This window comes from Mesoplodon bidens, assembly GCF_964165515.1.
Source record: "Mesoplodon bidens genome assembly, chromosome: 9".
Taxonomy (NCBI): domain Eukaryota; kingdom Metazoa; phylum Chordata; class Mammalia; order Artiodactyla; family Ziphiidae; genus Mesoplodon; species Mesoplodon bidens.
This window is the reverse complement of record NC_138166.1, coordinates 62,505,387-62,527,561: the sequence shown is the minus strand read 5'-3', so window position 1 is coordinate 62,527,561 and position 22,175 is coordinate 62,505,387. Positions and strand designations below refer to the sequence as shown.

At 45.5% G+C, this 22,175-nt stretch overlaps 1 protein-coding gene across 1 annotated transcript in view; it reads right to left on the bottom strand.

The window, feature by feature from the left end:
- The window catches only part of FKBP9 (FKBP prolyl isomerase 9), a 48,637-nt gene extending 30,056 nt beyond the window's left edge, over positions 1–18,581 (bottom strand). Inside the window, exons 1-4 of the mRNA XM_081244915.1 lie at positions 18,226–18,581; positions 4,258–4,403; positions 3,519–3,708; positions 3,107–3,252 (exon numbers count right to left, since the gene is read on the bottom strand). Of these exons, the coding sequence (XP_081101041.1) occupies positions 3,107–3,252; positions 3,519–3,708; positions 4,258–4,403; positions 18,226–18,458 (715 nt within the window). The 5' untranslated portion in view covers positions 18,459–18,581. The remainder of the gene's footprint in view (positions 1–3,106; positions 3,253–3,518; positions 3,709–4,257; positions 4,404–18,225) is intronic.
- Positions 18,582–22,175: the final 3,594 nt, after the last annotated feature.

Genomic DNA, 22,175 nt, shown 5'->3' with positions numbered 1-22,175 from the left:
AAGTTCTGGGGTAATCTCGGAGATCAATCTGAGTCCCTGTTAGTGTTGGAGGATCTCCTGCAGAGGCAGGGGGTGGCTGTGGCTTACTGTGGGGACAAGGACACTGGCAGCAGAAGTTCTGGGAAGTACTCCTTGGTGTGAGCTCTACCAGAGTCTCTCACAATCAACTTTTTTTAAAGTAAATTTATTTCTTTTATTTTATTTATTTTTGGCTTATTGGGTCTTCGTTGTTCTGTGCAGGCTTTCTCTAGTTGCGGCGAGTGGGGGCTACTCTTCGTTGCAGTGTGTGGGCTTCTCATTGCAATGGCTTCCCTTGTTGCACAGCACGGGCTCTAGGCACGTGGGCTTCAGTAGTTGTGGCATGTGGGCTCAGTAGTTGTGGCTCGCAAGCTCTAGAGTGCAGGCTCAGTAGTTGTGGCGCACGGGCTTAGCTGCTCTGTGGTATGTGGGATCTTCCTGGACCAGGGCTCGAACCCATGTCCCCTGCACTGCCGGGCAGATTCTTAACCACTGCACTACCAGGGATGTTCCCCAATTTTTTTTTTTTTTTCCGTACGCGGGCCTCTCACTGTTGTGGCCTCTCCCGTTGTGGAGCACAGGCTCCGGACGCGCAGGCTCAGCGGCCATGGCTCATGGGCCCAGCTGCTCCGTGGCATGCGGGATCCTCCCGGACCGGGGCATGAACCCGTGTCCCCTGCATTGGCAGGCGGACTCCCAACCACTGCGCCACCAGGGAAGCCGCCCCCCCAATTTTTAAAGAGGCAAAAATTCAATCCTTTAAGTGCATCCAAAACAAGATATAAGTAAAACTAAAGTTAGCTGAGATAAGAGGGGAAAAAACGGCACCCACAATCCAAAACATAAATAGTCCTCAAATCATTTCTATTTCACTTCAGGACGGTATTGCTTTTCATGGATGTTCCTAACAGTGAGGATTTATTGAATATGTGCAACACGATAATCCACATGAAGAGATTATTGGGCACTAGCTCTTCCTGCAAAGATCAACATCAACCAATAAGTAACTCTAAATCCAGGACTCTGGGATAAAAGGAAGTTAGTTACCTGACAAACCACTTACCTCAACACTCTTACTTGCCATTTGTTATGTCATGCAAAGGAGAAGGCCTAGACAAGTGAACCACAGGGCATGCCAAGACTGTGCTCCTTCAACCAGCTCTTTGGCAGAGCCCACCCCTCTGTCTCCTTCCCCTCAGAGGAATGGTGAAATCTGCTGAAAGCAGGCTGCTGAGTCAGCCTCTGGATCATCAGGTGTGGTTAATCCCTGAAATGCAGGTGTGGGTGTGGGAGGGTGTGTGATAGAATATTAATCTTTTTTACTTTTCTGTATCTTTTAATTTAATAGAAACAGAAGGCCTTACGGTAACCCCAGGGTTTAAATTTTTCTAGCATTATTATGTACTACCTGGATATTTGCTTTTTCTTTTTTTTTTTTTTTGCGGTACGTGGGTCTCTCAATGTTGTGGCCTCTCCCGTTGCGGAGCACAGGCTCCAGATGCGCAGGCTCAGTGGCCATGGCTCACGGGCCCAGCCGTTCCATGGCATGTGGGATCTTCCTGGACCGGGGCACGAACCCGTGTCCCCTGCATTGGCAGGCGGACTCTCAACCACTGCGCCACCAGGGAAGCCCTGCTTTTTTTTATAACAACTTTATTGAGATATAATTCCCATATTATACAATTCACCTGTTTAAATTTATACCTGGCTAGCTGAGCACAGTGTCAACGTATAAAGCATTTAAAAATAACTATTTTAAATAAACTATTTATTTAAAATATTTAAATTATTTATTATTTATTTTAAATAAACTATGTATTTAAAATATTTAAATTATTTATTTAAAATAAATAAATAACATTCCTCACATTGGGCTAGGCATCTAGCTTTATTTGGTACCTCATATGCATGTGGATGATGATAAAAGGATTTGGGAGACAAGGAGAATGAACTTCCACTAGCCAAGGATGAGAGAGTTTGAGTAGTGATAAGAATAATAACATATCTTGGGGAGGGGAGAATTAAGATATATTTGCGGCAGTTATTTTCAAGCTTTATTTTTTTTTTAGCAGGTTTTTAAAGAAACTGTCTGCAGATTCCCAGTAATAAAAGTGGAGCTCGACAGGAGAGAAGGCTCCCCTCTCCTCCTTCTCTGTAGACCTAGAGCTCTCAGAAAACATAGCTTGGAAAACATTATATTAGGGGGTTATTAGAAGTCGGGTATCGCTGTCAGTAAACTTCTTAAATAGCATCACATTTTCTTTTTTTTTTTCCTCTCTTTTCTTTTTTTTGTTTTTTTTTTTTTGGCCACACGGCTTGTGGGATCTTAGTTCCCCGACCAGGGATGGAACACACGCCCCTGCACTGGAAGCACGGAGTCTTAACCACTGGACCACCAGGTAAGTCCTGAGATGTCTTACTTAAGAACAATAATGAGGGTGGGATGAATTGGGAGATTGGGATTGACATATATACACTATTGATACTATGTATAAAATAGATAACTAATGAGAACCTACTGTATTGCACAGGGAACTCTACTCAATACTCTGTGGTGACCTAAATGGGAAGGAAATCCAAAAAAGAGGGGATATATGTATACGCATAGCTGATTCACTTTGCTGTACAGTAGAAACTAACACAACATTGTAAAGCAACTATACTCAAATAAAAAATTTTTTTAATAAAATAGTGCTAGGTGGAAAAAAAAAAGAACAACAATGACCATTAATAGGTAGAGATTTCTGCAACTTACTCATCAGACAGCAAATGACCTAGACTAGCACCGTCCAAATAGAACTTTCTGCAGTGATGGAAATGCTCTGTATCTGCCCTGTCCAGTATAGCAGCCCTTGGCAACAAGTAGCTCTTAAGTACATGAACTGTGGCAGTGTGACCAAGGTACAGTATTTAAAGTTTTATTTAACCTAATGTAAATGTAAATAGCTATATGTAGCTAGTGGCTACCATATTGGACACTGCAAGTCCAGACCAAAAGCTCTGGTGGGTTTCACATGGTAAGTTAAATTAACCACTGCAAAAGAAATAAAGACAGATGAGAGTGGTTCAAAGAATGAGAAGGACTTACCATCTCCATCTTCTCCATAGGCCAGAAAAGGAGGTATGGTGATGATGCGCTTTTCTCCCACACACATCCCCAACAGCCCTTTGTCCATTCCAGGAATCAGCCAGCCAATTCCCACATATGTGTCATATGTTTTCATGCGATTGTGACTGAAAACCAATGAGAAAGGGGAAAAGTTCCATACCATGAGGGCATTTCCAATTCATCCTTCAAAAGGTTTTTGTTGCCCAAAACTCAGCTACCAATGAACTCATACCCATCCCTGGAGAAAAAGCATGTATACATCTTTGTTCCCAATCACAGAGCAGTTGGGAATGAATCCCTTTTCTGATTTCTCCATGGGCATAAAAAAGCTGATGAGAGAGAAAGAACTAAGGGGCATTTCAATGATACTACCATGAATGGCAGGACTTACCTCGAATCAAACAGTGTCCCATCCAAGAACGTTCCATTGTAGTGGTACCTAACAAAATCAGACACCTGGATGGTCCGAGGGCAACTGGGGGGCTTGAAGTAAGTGTGAATCTGAACCTGATCTTCCGAATTCCAAATATCCATCAGAAGTACATCAAAATGAAGCACTGAATCTGGGGGAATCACACCAGCTTGAAAATAAAGAGAGTTCACACTGAGAAGCTGCTGCCTTTTGGGCCAGATAAATAAACACCTAGGATGCTGCCAAGGTGAATGGAAGCCAAAAGGGCTCGAGAGGTCACATACAATTCCACAATGAGCCACGTTCCCTCCTTCTATTTTCCAAATGAAAAAAAAAAATTTTTGGCCGCACCCTATGGCTTGCAGGATCTCAGTCCCCTGACCAGGGATTGAACCCAGGCCATGGAATTGAAAGCCCAGGATCCTAACCACTAGGCCACCAGGGAACTCCCTCCAAATGAAATTTAAAGAAAAGAGAAAAAACACAAAAATTTCCTCTCAGCAAGGATAACATTCAGTACACCTGTGTTAATAACACTTCTTTCATATCTAGAATAAATAAACTTTTAAGATGAAATTTTAGTTGTGTGTGTGTGCTCACAGCTTCTCATTTTCCCCTACCCAAAGCTTCCAAAGACTCTAGTCTGCCTGACTGAAGAGCCTGCAAATGTTCTGGTGGTTTCGGCAGATGTGTTTACAAGCACAGAACAAACACTTACAAACTCCTTCACTTCCGTAGGCCAGCTTTGGGGGGATCTTCACAAAACGTCTCTCATTGACACACATCCCGACCAGAGCTTGGTCCATTCCTGCAATCAGTTGTCCTTTTCCCACAAACACGTTGAAAGTGGAGTCTCTGTCATAGCTGAAGACCCAAAAGGTAGGGAGAGAGAAGGAAAAGTATAAATAATCCTTCCCTTAGTGAAACTAACCTGTAAAAATGTACACATGGACAGAGTGAGGTCGCTGCAAAGTAAAAAGCCCACAGAGGAGTTACTGATACAGGACATATCTTCATTGGACGGTACTTGCAGGGTTGGAATTTTTTAATTACCTTGAATATTGCCAGCACATCTAGTCAGATAAGCATCAGCATAACCCTCTCTAGAAAAAAATATATGTGGTTTGTTGTGAAATATCTACCAATTCTTCCATTAAAAAAAAATCGTTTACTCCATTTCTGTGTGATTGGTACCTAACAGCAACATCACAGATACTCATGTACAAATTAACACTAATTTTCTTTTTTTTTTCTTTTAAGCCAATAAGTTAAACAAAGAGGCAGCGTGGTGTAGCAGGAAGTACACTTAAACTCTCTTAATCTCAGTTTCCTCCACTGCAAAATGTGAGTGATAATAGCCATCACAAGATCCGTACCATATAACAATGTGAAAAGTACTCTCAAAACCTAAGGGTTATGCCAATATTACTATACATAATTATTGCAGGTGATAGAAAGTCTGATGTAGTCTTGAAATCACTAATACATGTGTTTTAAAGGCTGACTGGTGATGGCCTTAAGTAGGAAAATAAATAATGGAATCATGGCTATGATCCAAGCTCTCATCCTCTTCCATGTCAAACTTAGCAACAACAAGGGGGTGCCAATTAGGATACTATGCTAGGGGCTTTGGGGGATATAAAAAAGTCCAAGGCATGGACTTTGCCTACAAGCACCTTACATACTGGCAGAGACACCTACAGAGTTTTAGACACTGTGTTTAAGAAAATGACTATAGAGCTTGGTTTATAATAACTAAACACTGGAAATAACTTAGAAGTTCAAGAGTATGGTACTGATTGCATATAAGGCAAGGACATATAATAAAATGCTCTATGGCCATTTAAAAATAACAGATTTCTACTATCGGGATGTAATGTATAGCATTACTATACATGACTATAGTTAATAATACTGTATAGTGAATATAGTTAATGGTGACTATAGTTAATAATATTGTGTTGCAGGGCTCCCCTGGTGGCACAGTGGTTAAGAATCTGCCTGCCAACGCAGGGGACACAGGTTTGAGCACTGGTCTGGGAAGATCCCACATGCTGCAGAGCAACTAAGCCCATGCGCCACAACTACTGAGCCTGCGCTCTAGAGCCTGTGAGCCACAACTACTGAGCCCGAGTGCCACAACTACTGAAGCCCGTGCACCTAGAGCCCATGCTCTGCAACAAGCGAAGCCACCGCGATGAGAAGCCTGCACAGCACAACGAGCAGTAGTCCCCGCTCGCCGCAACTAGAGAAAGCTTGCGCACAGCAACGGAGACCCAACACAGCCAAAGATAAAAATAAATAAATTAGGGCTTCCCTGGTGGCGCAGTGGTTGAGAGTTCGCCTGCCAATTCAGGGGACACGGGTTCGTGCCCAGGTCCAGGAAGATCCCACATGCCATGGAGCGGCTGGGCCTGTGAGCCATGGCCGCTGAGCTGTGCTCTGCAACGGGAGAGGCCACAACAGTGAGAGGCCCATGTACCGCAAAAAAAAATAATTAATTAATTTTAAAAAATAATAATAATATTGTGTTGCATATTCAAAGTTGCCAAGAAAGTAACTCTTAAAAGTTATCATTGGTGGGGCTTCCCTGGTGGCGCAGTGGTTGAGAGTCCGCCTGCCGATGCGGGGGACGTGGGTTCGTGCCCCGGTCCGGGGGGATCCCACATGCTGCGGAGAGGCTGGGCGCGTGGGCCATGGCCGCTGGGCCTGTGCGTCCGGAGCCTGTGCTCCGCAACAAGAGAGGCCACAGCAGTGAGAGGCCCATGTACCGCAAAAAAAAAAAAAAAAAAAAAAAAGTTATCATTGGTATACTGCTGTGATAATTCTAAGGGGTTCTTACTTGTTCATTAAACAGGTTTGCCACAAGGAAAAAAAAAAAGTTATCATTGGGATTTCCCTGGTGGCACAGTGGTTAAGAATCCACCTGCCTAAATTGATACAGCTGCTATGGAGAACAGTATGGAGGTTCCTTAAAAAACTAAAAATAGAACTACCATATGACCCAGCAATCCCACTACTGGGCATATACCCTGAGAAAACCATAATTCAAAAAGAGTTGTGTACCACAATGTTCATTGCAGCTCTGTTTACAATAGCCAGGATATGGAAGCAACCTAAGTGTCCATCGACAGATGAATGGATAAAGAAGATGTGGCACGTATATACAATGGAATATTACTGAGCCATAAAAAGAAATGAAATTGAGTTATTTGTAGTGAGGTGGATGGACCTAGAGTCTGTCATACAGAGTGAAGTAAGTCAGAAAGAGAAAAACAAATACCGTATGCTAACACACATATATGGAATCTAAAAAAAAAAATAAAATAAAGGTTCTGAAGAACCTAGGGGCAGGACAGGAATAAAGACGCAGACATAGAGAATGGATTTGAGGACACGGGGAGGGGTAAGGGTAAGCTGGGATGAAGTGAGAGAGTGGCATGGGCTTACATATACTACCAAATGTAAAATAGATAGCTAGTGGGAAGGAGCCACATAGCACAGGGAGATCAACTTGGTGCTTTGTGACCACCTAGAGGGGTAGGATAGGGAGGGTGGGAGGGAGGAAGATGCAAGACGGAAGAGATATGGGGATATATGTATATGTATAGCTGATTCACTTTGTTATAAAGCAGAAACTAACACACCATTGTAAAGCAATTTTACTCCAATAAAGATGTTAAAGAAAAAAGAATCCACCTGCCAATGCAGGGGATACGGGTTCGAGACCTGGCTGGGGAAGATCCCACATGCCGCAGAGCAACTAAGCCCACGCGCCACAACTACTGAGCCTGCGCTTTAGAGCCCGTGAGCCACAACTACTGAAGCTCACGTGCCTAGAGCCTGTCCTCCACAGCAAGAGAAGCCACCACAATGAGAAGCCCGCGAACTGCAAGGAAGAGTAGCCCCCACTCTCCACAACTAGAGAAAGCCCGCATGCAGCAGTGAAGACCCAACACAGCCAAAAAAAAAAAAGTTACCATCACAAGAAAAAAAATTTTTGTAACTATGCATGGTGATGGATGTTAACTACACTTATTGTGGTGATCATTTTGCAATATATACAAATATCAAATCATTATGTTGTACACCTAAAACTAATATAATACTATATGTCAATTATACCTCAATAAAAAAAAAATTTAACATTTCTATTCATTGGCATAGAAGGACATACACATGAAGAGAAAAGTTTAGGTTACAGAGCCACATATAAAATAATCCCATTTTGAATTTACATACATAGATGCATGTGAAAAATCCACAAGGTGAAACGTGAAAATATTACCAATAGTAATCTATGGGTAGGAGATTTCAGGTGACGGTTTGTCTTCTCTTTAATTCTCTCTTAATTTCAAAATGATCATGGAATCCATGTTCAGTTTCACTTCATGGATTTGACCAACTGGAAATTGAAAATATTTTTTCAAATTTCAGATAGTTCCAAAAAGCAAAAACCTGAATTTGCTGAACACCGGCAACTATTTACATAGCATTTACATTGTATTAGGTATCAGAAGTAATCTAGTGATGATTTAAAGCATACAGGAGGATGTGCCTTGGTTATATGCAAATACTACACCATTTTATATAAGGGACTTGAGTATCTGAAGATTTTGGTATCCAAAGGGGTCCTGGAACCAATCCCCCATGGATACCGAGAGACGACTGTACTTGTGTAATAAAATGTTAAATAAGGGCTGTTGGAATTTACCTGCCCTTCACTTGGTAAATTACTGCTACATTTTCCTCATTTTCCTTAATGAACAGCTTGGGAGAGCAGCACGGTCCACCTCACCACCTGTCAGGTCATCCTCCTCAGACCTGCCCTCTCCTTCCCTTTCTCCTCCTAGTTTTTAGTCCATTTCACAGCCTTCCTTTCTCCAGGTCAGTGAACAGAAAGCAAATGTCCAAGTTCTGGCTGACAAGCCAGAGAACAAAAGCACATAATCAGCTTTGTGCCGAAGTCGGCTCGACGCCTCCACCCTCTGTCTCCGGGAAACCAAAACCCACCCTGGGGAATGCCAGCTCTTCAGTTTCACTTGGCTGGAGCTTTGCCACACCCTGAACCATCATCAAACTGGAGGATTTATGGACCTGAATTCAGGCTTCGAAGACTTCCCAGGCACAGAACTTTATATTTTTCATCCACAGAACCCAAGTTTAACGAGAGTTTTTAATAGTAACTACTATTTAGAGAGCGTTTATTATGTGTCAGGCACAGGGGTAACCTAAGCTTTTCTATACGCTACCTCATTTAATCTTCATACAACACCTGAAGGTAAGTGCTGATACTCAGGCTCCTGGGAGGTGAAAAAATTTCCCAAGCTCACAAAGTTAGCCAAATGGGAAAAAAAGCTAGAACCCAGGACTATCTGACTCTTATCCTCCATGCACAGGGCCTCCCTAGATGATGTATAAAAACTGGTATGGCCTCGCAGCATTAATTTATTCATTTGATGACTGCCTAAGCAACATGCTAGAAACAAAAAACACCTTTCCGAAAGAAAATGTGTAATTTACATACATGAGAAACTAACAAGCAAGGCCAGTTTTGTCTACAGCTGAAAACTCTGACCATCTGGAAAAATAAAGTTGTTCTCAGCAAATCTGTGCTGATCAGTACTACTGGAACAAATTCATACGCAGGGTCCAGCCAGGAGCTGGTCATGAAAATTATTTCTGCGAGTGCTGGAATTAGCCCTTATTCAGCCTGTCCCAGTATTGGGCTGATTTGCAGATGTCCCAATCGAGGTCCTGCAGGAAAGAGATGATAGGCACAAACTAGGCAGCTCCAGGATACTTTAATAAAGGGGCTGTGTGCAGGGTGCAGAGAAACAATTAAGGCACAATGCAGTGCCTCTGGGGACAAGAAGGGAGTGCAGTTGTCACACCCAGACCTGAAGGATCCAGGAATAGAGAGGGAGCTCAGAGCACCTGACAGAAGCTAAGCTAGGACCTTTGGTCTAGGGACACAGCCCATGTGATGACTCTATAGGCAGGGAGCCAGAGGAATAAATATCTCCACCACACTCTCCTCCCTCCCTCTGATCTCCTGCTGATGCCCCATGGCTGAACCCAACCACAAGCCGGACTACAAGAGAGTCACTGATATAACCCGTACTATGCACAGGTAGTCCATATAGATCAACCTCCCAGAGCAAAAAGCAAGTGGAACAGGGGTAGAGTGGACCTAGAAAGGCAAATGGAAATTATCCAGCACATCCAACACCCCCTTTCCTCTCCACCAGCTTATTTTTTCTCCCCTGCTCATTCACTGCTGTAGACCCTTTGATTGCTGCCCCTGACACTTCTACCTTCCTCTGCCCCAAGGCGGGTATGGGAGGTGGCTGGAGCACCCTCCAGTGATGCTCTTCCAGCTGATCAGCTCAAGGACCACTATGACAGGAGACATCACATAACACCCATCATATTCAACTCACTCAAATTCAACTCACTCATCTGCTACAAACAAGCATACACTGTCTTGCGCTTATTCCTCAGGATAGGTAACTACCCCTGTGGCTGCATTCTTAAAGCATAAATACTGTGGCTCTACTTCTAAATGCAGGTTTCAACCTGCAGTGAGGATGAACTTTAAAAAGAACATACGGCAAACTGAACACACTCACTTCTCTAGAGCCCCCAAAGCCCATTCCTAGCCAAGCTCCTCAGCTCTTTTTTTAAAAAGGACTGAGAAAACCAGAGTGGAGACCCTTGCTGTTAAGAGATGGCAACATTTTGGAAGATGGAAAGGGAACGGAGGGGCAGAAACTGACCTAGAAGGGAAGAAACAGAATCTAGGTGTATGCAAAAGGGGATCTGGTCAAGGGTGGACGCCGTGTGCCTCCTAGAGCCTGCGGAGGCCACAGGGCAGAAGGAAACCTGGAGCATCAAAGTCCGAATTCAGAACAGCTACACCTCATCCCAGAGCCCCTTCCCCACTCTTAGCAGCTTGGTAACTATAATTTTAAGCTTTATGGAATTATTTAACTGCTTTTAAAACTCTGTGCATCTGTATTGCTTTAAAAATTAAATTAATTTTTAAACATTTTGCCGAAAATTGACATGCATGTATACTACTTGTTGCTGAGATTCTTTTGATCTCAGAGCCAGAAATGAAGTTAAAATGGCCATTACAAAGGGGAGAGAGAATGGCCCTATGGTTAGCAGAGCTGAAGCCCTGATCAACTATGAAAGGAAAAGACAGCTTGCTCTAAATGCCAATTTTAGATTCAGTTTAGACAAATAATAACCGAATACATTACTCCCCCTTGCACCTTTATTGAGGTATAATGGACAAATAAAAAGTACGTATATTTAAGGTGTATAACTCGATGTTTTGATACATCGTGAAATAATTGTCACAATCAAGCTAATTAACATATCCATCACCTCACATAGTTACTGTTTTCTTTTTGTAGTAAGGACACTTAAGAATTACATTCTTAGCAAATGTCAAGTATACAATATAGTATTATTAACTATATTCACATTGCTGTACATTAGACTGAATAAATTTCTTTTGAACATTAAAGAGACTGCCATATTTTGAGAATTCATAACAGGAGGGAAGCAAGTTAATAAAGAGCCAGTGGATTGGGCATGGGAACCGCCTTCCGGTGTCTCAGAGTTGGTCAGATGGCTGGCTTACATGGGACGTGCTTGACATGAGGACTGTGGTCCTTGCCAAAGCCCTTGGTGAATGAGACTAGAACATTCATGAAAGGCACAAAAGTAGAAATTCACCTCCTAGTTGGATGCCTAGTCCTGGGATGACACAGGTGAGATTCAACACACTCCCCAGGCTGAATTCCACTGCTGAGCTTGGGCCCAACTCAAGGGAGGGAGGCCAAGTCTGATGTTTCTGCCTCCCACCTCCCTCCCCACACCTCTTGCTCCCAAAGGTGACTCTGGGCTTCCCAGACCCTTTGCCCAAGAGTATCTTCCTCAAACAACCACCTCTACCAACAGCTAATGAGCCCTGGCAGGGGGGAAAGGCAAGCCACTAATGATCTGGCAGACTACCTGTCTGCTACCCAGATGGAAAAATGAGAGGAAGAGAGAGAAGGTGAGGGAGAAAAGAGGAGCAAGTAGGAGTGCAGAGGAAGGAAAGGAGAGAACGCATCTATTCACACCTCCACGGAGGGTCAGACCCTGACATGCAAGCGGCTGGCCTGGATGGTCTTTGGTGCATTAAAGTATCATTAAAAGAAAAGTTTTGCAAAGGAAAGTAAAATCGTTACATTGCTATTGTGGATTTTTGCTTTTAAGCAACTGCACAAGTTAAAATGTCAGCTCTCTATAAATAATTCTTATTTTACACAAGTTTTCAGCCCAGCAAAATATAGCCAACTTAAATAATGAATATGAATGTATAGTTACTTGCAATGACCCACAAATGAAAATTAAAAGCAATGCCATTAAGGCAGTGGTTAAGAATCCGCCTGCCAATGCAGACGACATGGGTTTGATCCCTGGTCTGGGAAGATCCCCCATGCCGCAGAGCAACTAAGCCTGTGCGCCACAACTACTGAAGCCTGCTCTCTAGAGCCCGCGAGCCACAACTACCGAGCCTGTGTGCCACAAGTACTGAATCCCATGCGCCTAGAGCCCATGCTCCACAACAAGAGAAGCCACCGCAAATGAGAAGCCCGCACACCGCAACCAAGAGTAGCCCCCGCTCGCCGCAACTTGAGAAAGCCTGCGTGCAGCAACAAAAATCAAACGCAGCGAAAAATAAATAAAAATCAATCAGTAAATAAATATAAAAAAAAAAAGCAGTGCCATTAAGTCTTCAAAGGGGGCATTAGGTTGGCCTGCCAATAAAAGAAGAACTTTTCCTAAAGTTAGCAGAACTGCAATGGGAAGCTTCTCTTTCTTTACATGGCTTTTCCGTAGAAAGGCTTATCATGCAGATCAACAATTTAAATGCTTCCCACCTAAGTGAGCAAGTCCTGACCTGAGTCCCTCTGCCGGCACTTAACCCTTCCGGTCCACCCTGACACTGTCCGAGGTACTGCCCAGCCCACCGGCTCTCTGAGATCCAGTCCTGCAGAAGGGATGAGCCGTAATGCCCTTTCACTTAACACGTGACTTAACACCCATGTGGCGGGGGGGGGGGGGGGCGGGGGCCGGGAACCTGACGCAAATGGGACCAATCAAATGGGAGAGATCCTGGGAATGTGGAATTGAGACAGATTCCAGTGAGTCAGCGTTACTGGACCCAAGAGGTCATGTATGTGGCATGGAAAGCCTGCTGGAGCTCTCTTATAGGGAAGGGGAAAATGCAGCCCCTCTGCAATCCCTCAGAGAGATCCAGAAAGTCACCTCCATTCACGATTCTGGATCCTCAGGAAGAATTGGAGATCCTTCCAATAAATTCCCTTCCTTTCTTCTTAAGCCAGCTGTAATGGGTTTCTGGGCCCTCCCCCTTCCCTGGCTTGAGGGTAGGGATTTTTTTGAGTAGACTTTGGTTTTTTTAGAGCAGTTTTGAGTTCACAAAAAAATGGAACAGAAAATACAGAGATTTCCCATACACCCCCTGATGCCACCCCCCACCCCACACACACAGCCTCCTCCATTATCAGCAGAATGCATCACCAGAGGGGTACGTTTGTTAGAATCAATGAATCTACACTGACACGTCATTATCACCAAAAGTCCATAGTTTACATCGGGGTTCACTCTTTTTTTTTTTAAGTTTATTTTTAAAGTTTTTTTTTTAAGTTTATTTATTTATTTTGGCCACACGGCACGTGGGACCTTAGTTCCCCAACCGGGAATCAAACTCGCGCCCCCTGCATTGGAAGCGTGGAGTCTTAACCACTGGACCGCAGGGAAGTCCCCCATCAGGGTTCACTCTTGGTGATGTACATTCTATGGGTTTGGACAAAGGTAAAATAACATGTATCCACCATCAGAGTATCATACAAAATAGTTTTACCTGAGGGCAGGGATTTTTGTCTGTTTTATCTCTGCTACATCCCAACAACTAGAATAGTAGGTATTCAATAAATATTTGTTGAATGAATGAATGAATATGTAAAATGAAGTTGACCTCTGTTACAAGTCTATGATTCTTTTAGAGCAATGGTTCTCAAAATGTGGTCCTAGACCACAGTATCAGCATCACCTGGGAACTTGTTAGATATACAAATTCTCAGGCCCCATCCCAGACCTACCTAATCAGGAACTGTGTACAATAAGCTTCAGGTGATTCTGATGCATGTACAGTTTGAACACCACTGGGTCTGAGCATTTACAACCTATATACCCAACAGGGCATGTAGTGGTCACGCAGTAATATTTATTGAATGTATAGACCTTAAAGGCCTGCAGACAGGCCTGAGACTGTGAATGAACTGACCAAGATGCTGGTTTTGCCTGCTAGAGACAACAGGAACATGTTAAACTTCAGTCCCTTACTACTAGGAATGCTATGGAACTCCTCAAAAGCTGAATCAAGAGTGGTGGACAAGGGGCTTCCCTGGTGGCGCAGTGGTTGAGAGTCTGCCTGCCGATGCAGGGGACACGGGTTCGTGCCCCGGTCCGGGAAAATCCCACATGCCGCGGAGTGGCTGGGCCTGTGAGCCATGGCCGCCGAGCCTGCGCGTCCGGAGCCTGTGCTCCGCAACGGGAGAGGCCACAGCAGTGAGAGGCCCGCGTACCGCAAAAAACAAACAAACAAACAAACAAACCAAAAAAGAGTGGTGGACAATGAGTTTCCAAGGACTAGAGAGTGAGAGCAGAAGCCCCCCACAGAAGCCTGCAGGCGGGAAGCTGCTGTCTTCTCCTTGGATCTGTATCAGCAGCCACAGAGCATATTAACAAGCCCACGAAGGCTCCGAAATAAAATGAAACCACGTCCAAGCCAGTGACCAAGGGCTGAAAAGCTGGGCCTCCTGGCAACTGCAGATGTCCATAAGTTGAAAAGATACCAACTGCCCCCAAGCGCCAGGCACAGACGCAGGAAGAATGCTCTGTGGAAAGAAAGGCCCTTTGTGGTTTATGACCCTGGTCAGAACGACAGCTATCATTTTCTTCTGGGCAAAATGGGCAAAACCTCCAGATCAACAGCCAAAGCCCAAAGCATGCGGATTTCTCCTTCCCTAAGCTCTTTGTGCAGGAATAGCAAAGTAACACCCTAATACTTCACAAACTCCCAAAGGAATAGAGGCCCTAGAAGGAAACTCACATTAATGAATCACCTACTGTGTACCCTGCTCCCACCATTCCATTGTCCACACTGCAGCCACAGGGACCTTTGTAAAATGCAAATCTGATCCCTCACGCCCCTGATTAACTCTTCAGTGGCTTCCCATGGTCCCTCGAAAAGACCAAACTCCATAGCCAGGCAGAGGAGAGCTCTCAAAAGCTGGCCCTGTCTTCCTCTCTGGCCTCCCTTCACCTCCTCTTTTAACCCCTCTGTCACTCCTCCACTCCCACTCCAAGCTCAGGCTATTTTTTTTTTTTTTTTTTTTTTTGCGGTACGCGGGCCTCTCACCGTTGTGGCCTCTCCCGTTGCGGTGTGCTCCGGACGCGCAGGCTCAGCGGCCATGGCTCACGGGCCCAGCCGCTCCGCGGCATATGGGATTCTTCCCGGACCGGGGCACAAACCCACGTCCCCTGCATTGGCAGGCGGACTCTCAACCACTGCGCCACCAGGGAAGCCCAGGGTCAGGCTATTTTGAAAAGCTTTCACATGCCCTCAGTTCCAGGCCTCTGCATACGCTCTTCTCTCTACCAGTCACACCCTTTCTTCTGACCCCTACTCCCCAGCGCTCACCCCTCAGCTCCTCCTGGTAAATTTTAATCTTCCTCAGGCTTTATTCCTGCTATCCCAGAGCTCCATCTTGACCACCCCTCCCCCACCCCCAACCCCTACACACACACACACACACACACATATGCACGCACGCACACACACACACACACACACACACCATATAGTTAAGCCTTCTGGGTGCTTCCAAAGCTCCTTGCCGTTCTTCCATCATATACGTGGTAGACTACAGATCATAAACTTTAGACTCTGGCACTAAACTGCCTAGATTCAAAGCCCCACTCCACCACTTAGTAGTTAAGTAGTTAAACTACTTAGTAGTTTACTCCACCTTGGGTAAATTACTTGAACTCCCTGAGCCTCAGTGTCTTCGTTCATAATGAGATAACTCCCTCACTGAACTGTGAGGTTAAAAGAATTCATTTCAGTTCCTGTATGTAAAGGCACATGGTAAGAACTATGTGTGAACTCTATGTGAGAGACAGAAGTGTGTGCTATTATTCTTTCTGTACTTATCGCACTATATAACTGTCTGGACTATAAGCGAAAGGGCAGGGAGGGGATACCATCTTCAGGGGCAGACACTGCATACACATTTGCTGAATGGATGGTAGCTCCTCTGTATTCTTTCCACTGTCCCACACTGCCTCACAGTGGCTACCATCCTAGAGGGTAGAAAGTGTTAGACAATTTGTTCCAATGGGAATTATTAACATCAACACAAACAGGAAATTCTTACCTATTTTCTAATTAATGAAATTTAAATTTAAAATTTAAAAAGATACACAAATGGCCAATAAACTCATGAAAAGATGCTCAACATCTTTAGCCATTAGGGAAACATGAATCAAAACTGCAAGGACGTGACTTCCCTGGTGGTGCACTGGTTGGGAATCTGCCTGCCAGTGCAGGGGACGTGAGTTCAATCCCTGGTCCGGGAAGATCTCACATGCCACGGAGCAACTAAGCCCATGCGCCACAACTACTGAGACTGCACTCTAGAGACCACGAGCCACAACTACTGAGCCCACATGCCACAACTACTGAAGCCCACGCGCCTAGAGCCCGTGCTCCGCAACAAGAGAAGCCACCGCAATGAGAAGCCTGCGCACCACAACAAAGAGTAGCCCCCACTGGCCGCAACTAGAGAAAGCCTGTGCACAGCAATGAAGACCCAACGCAACCAAAAATAAATAAATATTTTTTTTTAAAAAAAATGAAGTAAAAACACACATTCACAGAAAACCCTGTACATGAATGTTCATAACATCATTATTCATAATAACCAAAAAGCATAAACAACTCAAATGTCCACCAACTAATGAATAAACAAAGTACAGTATGGAATATTATACAGCCATAAAAAGGAATGAAGTACTGATACATGCTACAACATGATGAACCTTGAAAACATTATGCTACATGAAAGAAGCCAGACATAAAGGCTGCAAACTGCATGATTCCATAAAGAGACAGAGAGTAGATTAGTGGTTAACTAGAGCTGGAGGGGAAGTGAGTGACTGTTAATGGATCCAGCATTTCTTTTTTGGAACAGTGAAAATGTTCTGGAATTAGAGACTTGTGATGATTGCACAACTCTGTGAATATACTAAAAAATAATGAATTGTATGCTTTAATAAAATGGGTGAATTGTATGGAATGTGAATTATATCTCATAAAGCTGTTCTTTTTTTAAAAAAAAGAAGCAACTGAAACAATAGTGAGAATGACTATTTCTCAGCGCTTGCTATGTGCCACGTGGCATACTAACCAGATTTTTTATATTGACTTATTGTCTGGAATTTCAAAAAAGGCAAGAGAGGCTAAGAGTACTTTTTAAAAGATAACTTCAGGAATGAGCCTAGCCCAGCCTCGAACACAAAACAGATGCTCAACAAACATTTCTCTTTACTTATTCTGGTGATTCACTTTAGAGATTATAAGGCATAGACCTAGGATTATAACAAAGACTTGGGAAGGAGAGCAGCCTGGAGCTGGAGGCGAAGAGGCCTTGTCAACCCTAAAGCTAAACTGGAGAAGCTGGGAGAGGTGTTGTGATCTTGGGGCAGAGTTTAGGGCTGAAATTGTGGACACGGTGCATGGCCCCGTGTCAAAGCTGAGTGACTTGCTCTGGATTACCTCCTGCCCGGGGAGTTTTCTGTAAGGCAGTAAAGGAAGGGCAGTAGTTAACAGGCACAGTCCTGGACTTGGATTGTCTGGGTTTCAAAATGATTCCGCTTAAACAAGCTTCTTAGCCTCAATGGCCTCAAGTTACCTCACTGGCAAAATGAGGGTAATGATAGTACCTACCTCAGAGAATTGTTAAGAATTAAATGAGTTTGTTATATGGAAGGCACTTAGAACTACCCTGGCACACTGTAATAGCTCCATATATGTTAGCGGCTGCTATCATGACCTTCATCATCATCATCATTATCACATTCGAGGGGCATGTCTTACTAGACACTCAAGGGCCTTGCCAGAAGGGACAGTAAAGGGAGACCAGCAGGCGGACACCAACATTTGCTCTTGGTGTCTGCTCACGGGCTGACGACTTTACACCCATTTCGCCTGTGTTCATGCGCAGGGTGGAGAGGGAGGGCGTGATCTGTCCCGACCCAGCTGCTGCGCAAGGTCCTATCAAGATTCCCGCTGACCAGGGAAGCAAAAGGGCCGGGAAACTCTCGCGGCACGGCACCGCACCCCCACCCCCAGCCCCCAGCACTCCAGGCTGAAGGGATGAAGGGTCTGGGAAGCTTTGGGTGGGAAGAGGGAGAGGGAGGAGCGCGGGGCGGAGCTGGGGGAGGTCCGTCGGGAGGGAAAGGCCTGTCCGGAGACAGGGAAGCTGGGAGAACGGGCGCTGCAGCCTCGGAGGTCGGGCCGGCACGCCGTACGAGGTACCTGGAGTCGAACTTCTGGCCGTCTGGGAACATTCCCACGTAGTGGTAGCGCACGAAGTCGCCGCTGCGCACGGTGCGGGGACACTCGTCGGGCACGAAGCGCCGCTCGATCTGCAGCTCCGTGTCGGAGCCCAGCCCCAGGCCCGCCACGGGCGCCGCCTGCCCGGTCACCCAGAGCAGCAGCAGGAGCAGCGGCGGCGGCGGGGGCCGCCAGCCCCGGGCCCTGATCGCCATCGCGGGCAGCGAGGAAACGGGGGGCGCGGCGCGGAGCGGGCGAGGCGCGCTGAGCTCAGGCGGCGCGGGTCGGGCCTGGGCGTGCGGCTGCGTTTGCAAACGTGGAAAAGACTACTGGCCCTCCCCAGGCGGTAGCAACCACCCCCTCTCTCCCGCCCCCAGGCCACATCCGAGGGAGGGGAGGAGCCGCGGCCGCGCGCCAGGACCCGCCTGCTGCGCCCTGAGACGCCAGGGCCCGCAGGGTCGGGTGGGCTGGCCCGCCCGGGGAAGAGGCGGGCCTTCTTCGGCTGGCGAGTTCAAAGGGGACCCGTCCCCGAGGGAGAAACCGTGAACTCCTCGGGACTGGGCTTCGGCCCAAAGTTGGGAGGGAAAAACTGTTACTACCCAGGCAAATCCGCTGGTCTCTGCCTGTCGCTAGAGACTCTCCGGATTTAGTGCCACCAGAGGCTTGTACGTGGCCGCGGATCCAATTACCCCTTGCTGCTTTGGGGAGGGAGGAAAAAAAATTTTTTTAATTAGTTTCAAGGCTGGATTCTACGTTGAAAATGACTGAAACCGTCTTCAAGATTTTTTTCCAGGATTTTCTTTTAATACCCAGAGAAAGGGGGAGACATGAATTGTGAGACTCCCCTAACAGTTGTCCAGACGGAAGTTTTAAGTTGCTACCTGTGAGTGATACTTAATAGCAAACATCCCACGTGGTCTCACCCGCATGACTAAGCCGGTTAAGACCCCACATTAGAGACTCAGATGCTGCGGGAAATTCATTAGAGTAGTTTAATGCATTCTTAGCTTAGAATTGGTTGTTCTCATTTATTGAAACTGGACTAATGAAAGCAGATCACCAAAGGTTTCTCAACTCGTTTTGGAAGCAAACAATACCAATACCAAAACCTGGCAAAGATAGCAAGAGAGAGAGAGAATGTGGGCGCCAACCTAATTTATAACTAGAAATGCAAAAATGCTAATAAATTGTGACTAAATTGAATCCAACAACTTATTAAAGAAAAAAAAACACAGGGCTTCCCTGGTGGCGCAGTGGTTGAGAGTCCGCCTGCCGATGCAGGGGACACGGGTTCGTGCCCCGGTCCAGGAAGATCCCACATGACGCAGAGTGGCTGGGCCCGTGAGCCATGGCCGCTGAGCCTGCACGTCCGGAGCCTGTGCTCCGCAATGGGAGAGGCCACAACGGTGAGAGGCCCGCATACCGCAAAAAAAAAAAAAAAAAAAATTACAAACATAATCCGTCAAGTAAAGCAGGACACTAAAGAAAGAATTCCAGTTTTCATTGAGCCTGAAATAGAGAAGGACTCATGCATGAATCAGATCTTCCAAGAGCAGTAAACCCTGGAGGCTAAGCTTTATAAGCTATTAACTTCAGCTTGGCACACACTGAGTTGGTGATAAAGAAAAGGCCAGTATTAAGAAAAACATCACCCCCCCCCCCAATTCATCTGAGTTGACCTGAGGCAAAAGTGAAGTAGGAGAAATGTTTCCAGCAGTGTGTTCTCTCCCTCCCCAAGAGTTTCCAAGAAATTCTCCCACCTTCAGTATTTGACAACACACCTGGAGTCACCATGTGGTTTGATGAAAAACCGTGGACTAGAAATCAGACCACCCTGGTTGTAAGGCCACTCATCCCCCTACTCTCTGAGCCTCAATTTCCTTATTTGTAAGATGTCTTGCCTACCTCCATAGAGTTTCTATGAGGATCAAGTGAAGCAATTTATGAGGGATGGAAATCTGCAAAGTACTGTGTAAATGTAAGGAATCACACTTATTTATGAGTGAGAGAAGACCCAACTCAAAAATCACTTAACCCATAAAGATGGATACTGTCTCTCAGAAGAGAAAGTCTGGAAGGGAAGCAGCTGCAGGAGTGGTTAATAAAGTGTCTCTAGAACATACTCAAGGGCTCAGGTGTCTTCTCCTGTCCTCCTCAGGGGGTTCACTGCTCCCCCTCATGATTCCAACATGGCTCCCCCAGATCCAGCTACCACATGCAGGGAGCGCCACCCTGAGGCAGAAAAGGGATCTTTTATCTTTCCAAGTATCCTTTATTAAGAGCAAGCATTTCCAGAAAGCCTCCCTCCAACAGACCTCCCCTCATGTCTCATTGACTGAAACTGTATCCCATGCCCATTGCTAACCTATCAGTGGAAGAGATATAGGATTACTACGATTGGTTTAAGACTAATCAAGATGCATCTCCAGAGAGCAAGGAAGGAAAGAGTCTCGACTCTCTAACCAGCCTCCTCTGAAGTAGATGGCTCCCTAAGCTTCCTGAACAAAACCAGAGTGCTGTGAGCAAGGAAGCGAAGGAGGAATGGCAATTGGTTTGTCAACCAACAGGTTTTGTCAATTACGTTAGATGTCTCCCCCTTTCCCTCCAAGCATCAAGCAACGCACATTGTCTTCAATTTTTCCTCTAATCCTACTGGTTACTAAATAGAATACCAGTTTAAATTATTAGAAATAATAATACAGGACTTCTCAAATGTTTCCACTGTGCTGCAGAGAACTGTGGACATGGACCCTTGGGAGCTTACTGACTACTTGACCAGAATTCTTTGAAGTCTAGTGTTTAGCAGGGGGGAAGGGGGGAGACAGATTCTTCAGTCTACCCTCTAATCTAGCCATGATTCATTAGTATGTAATAGGATGTGATCTTTCCCTTTTACTCATTTTTTTCCTTCCTCCATCTTCCCAGTGGGGAAAAGGTCATTGGTAAGTTAAGAACTAGTTAAAAAACACCTTGTGAGCAAAACAATGGCATCAAAGCTATGCTGCAAAAGCTGGTCAAGATAAGCAGGAGCGGGCTTCCCTGGTGGCACAGTGGTTAAGAATCCAACCGCCAATGCAGGGGACATGGGTTCGAGGCCTGGTCCGGGAAGATCCCACATGCCGCGGAGCAACAAAGCGCCTGTGCCACAAATCCTGAGCCTGTGCTCTAGAGCCCGTGAGCTACAACTACTGAGCCTGTGAGCCACAACTACTGAAGCCCACGCGCTTAGAGCCCGAGCTCTGCAACAAGAGAAGCCACCACAATGAGAAGCCCGCACACCGCAACGAAGAATAGCCCCTGCTCACCGCAACTAGAGAAAGCCCGCGTGCAGCAACAAAGACCCAACATAGCCAAAAATAAATAAATTAAATTAATTAATTTAAAAATACATATAAGCAGGAGAAAATCTAGTCATTTGGGGGAATTCCCTGGTGGTCCAGTGGTTAGGACTCCATGCTTCTAGGGCAGGGGGCCTGGGTTCCATCCCTGGTTGGGGGGTTGAGGAGGGGGGAAGAAGAAGAAAATCTAGTCTTTTTAAAATTGTTTCATTCAGAAAGGCTTCTAAACCTATCCAGTAACACAGAGTCAGGACTAGCTGCAGCCACCCCTCTACAATTAGGCCAACACCAAGGCCCTCTGGCTGGCCTTGAGAGTGAATCTGCTATCTTAGGATGAGGCGGAGTGGTAGAAAAGACTGAAGCAGAGGGTAGAACACAGAGGGAGGACAAAGAAGGCATCTCTCACTCACCTGGGCTAGGCTCCGGGGTACAACGTGAAGGGTGACTCCATGTGTATTCACAGTTGGGTAATAATCACTTTACTCTTTCTTTCTGGAAAGGAGCTGTACCTGCACACACCTCCAGATGCTATAGGCATAAAGAAAGGGTGATGGGTAAGAAGAATGATTCAGAATCATAACCACCAGAGCAAAC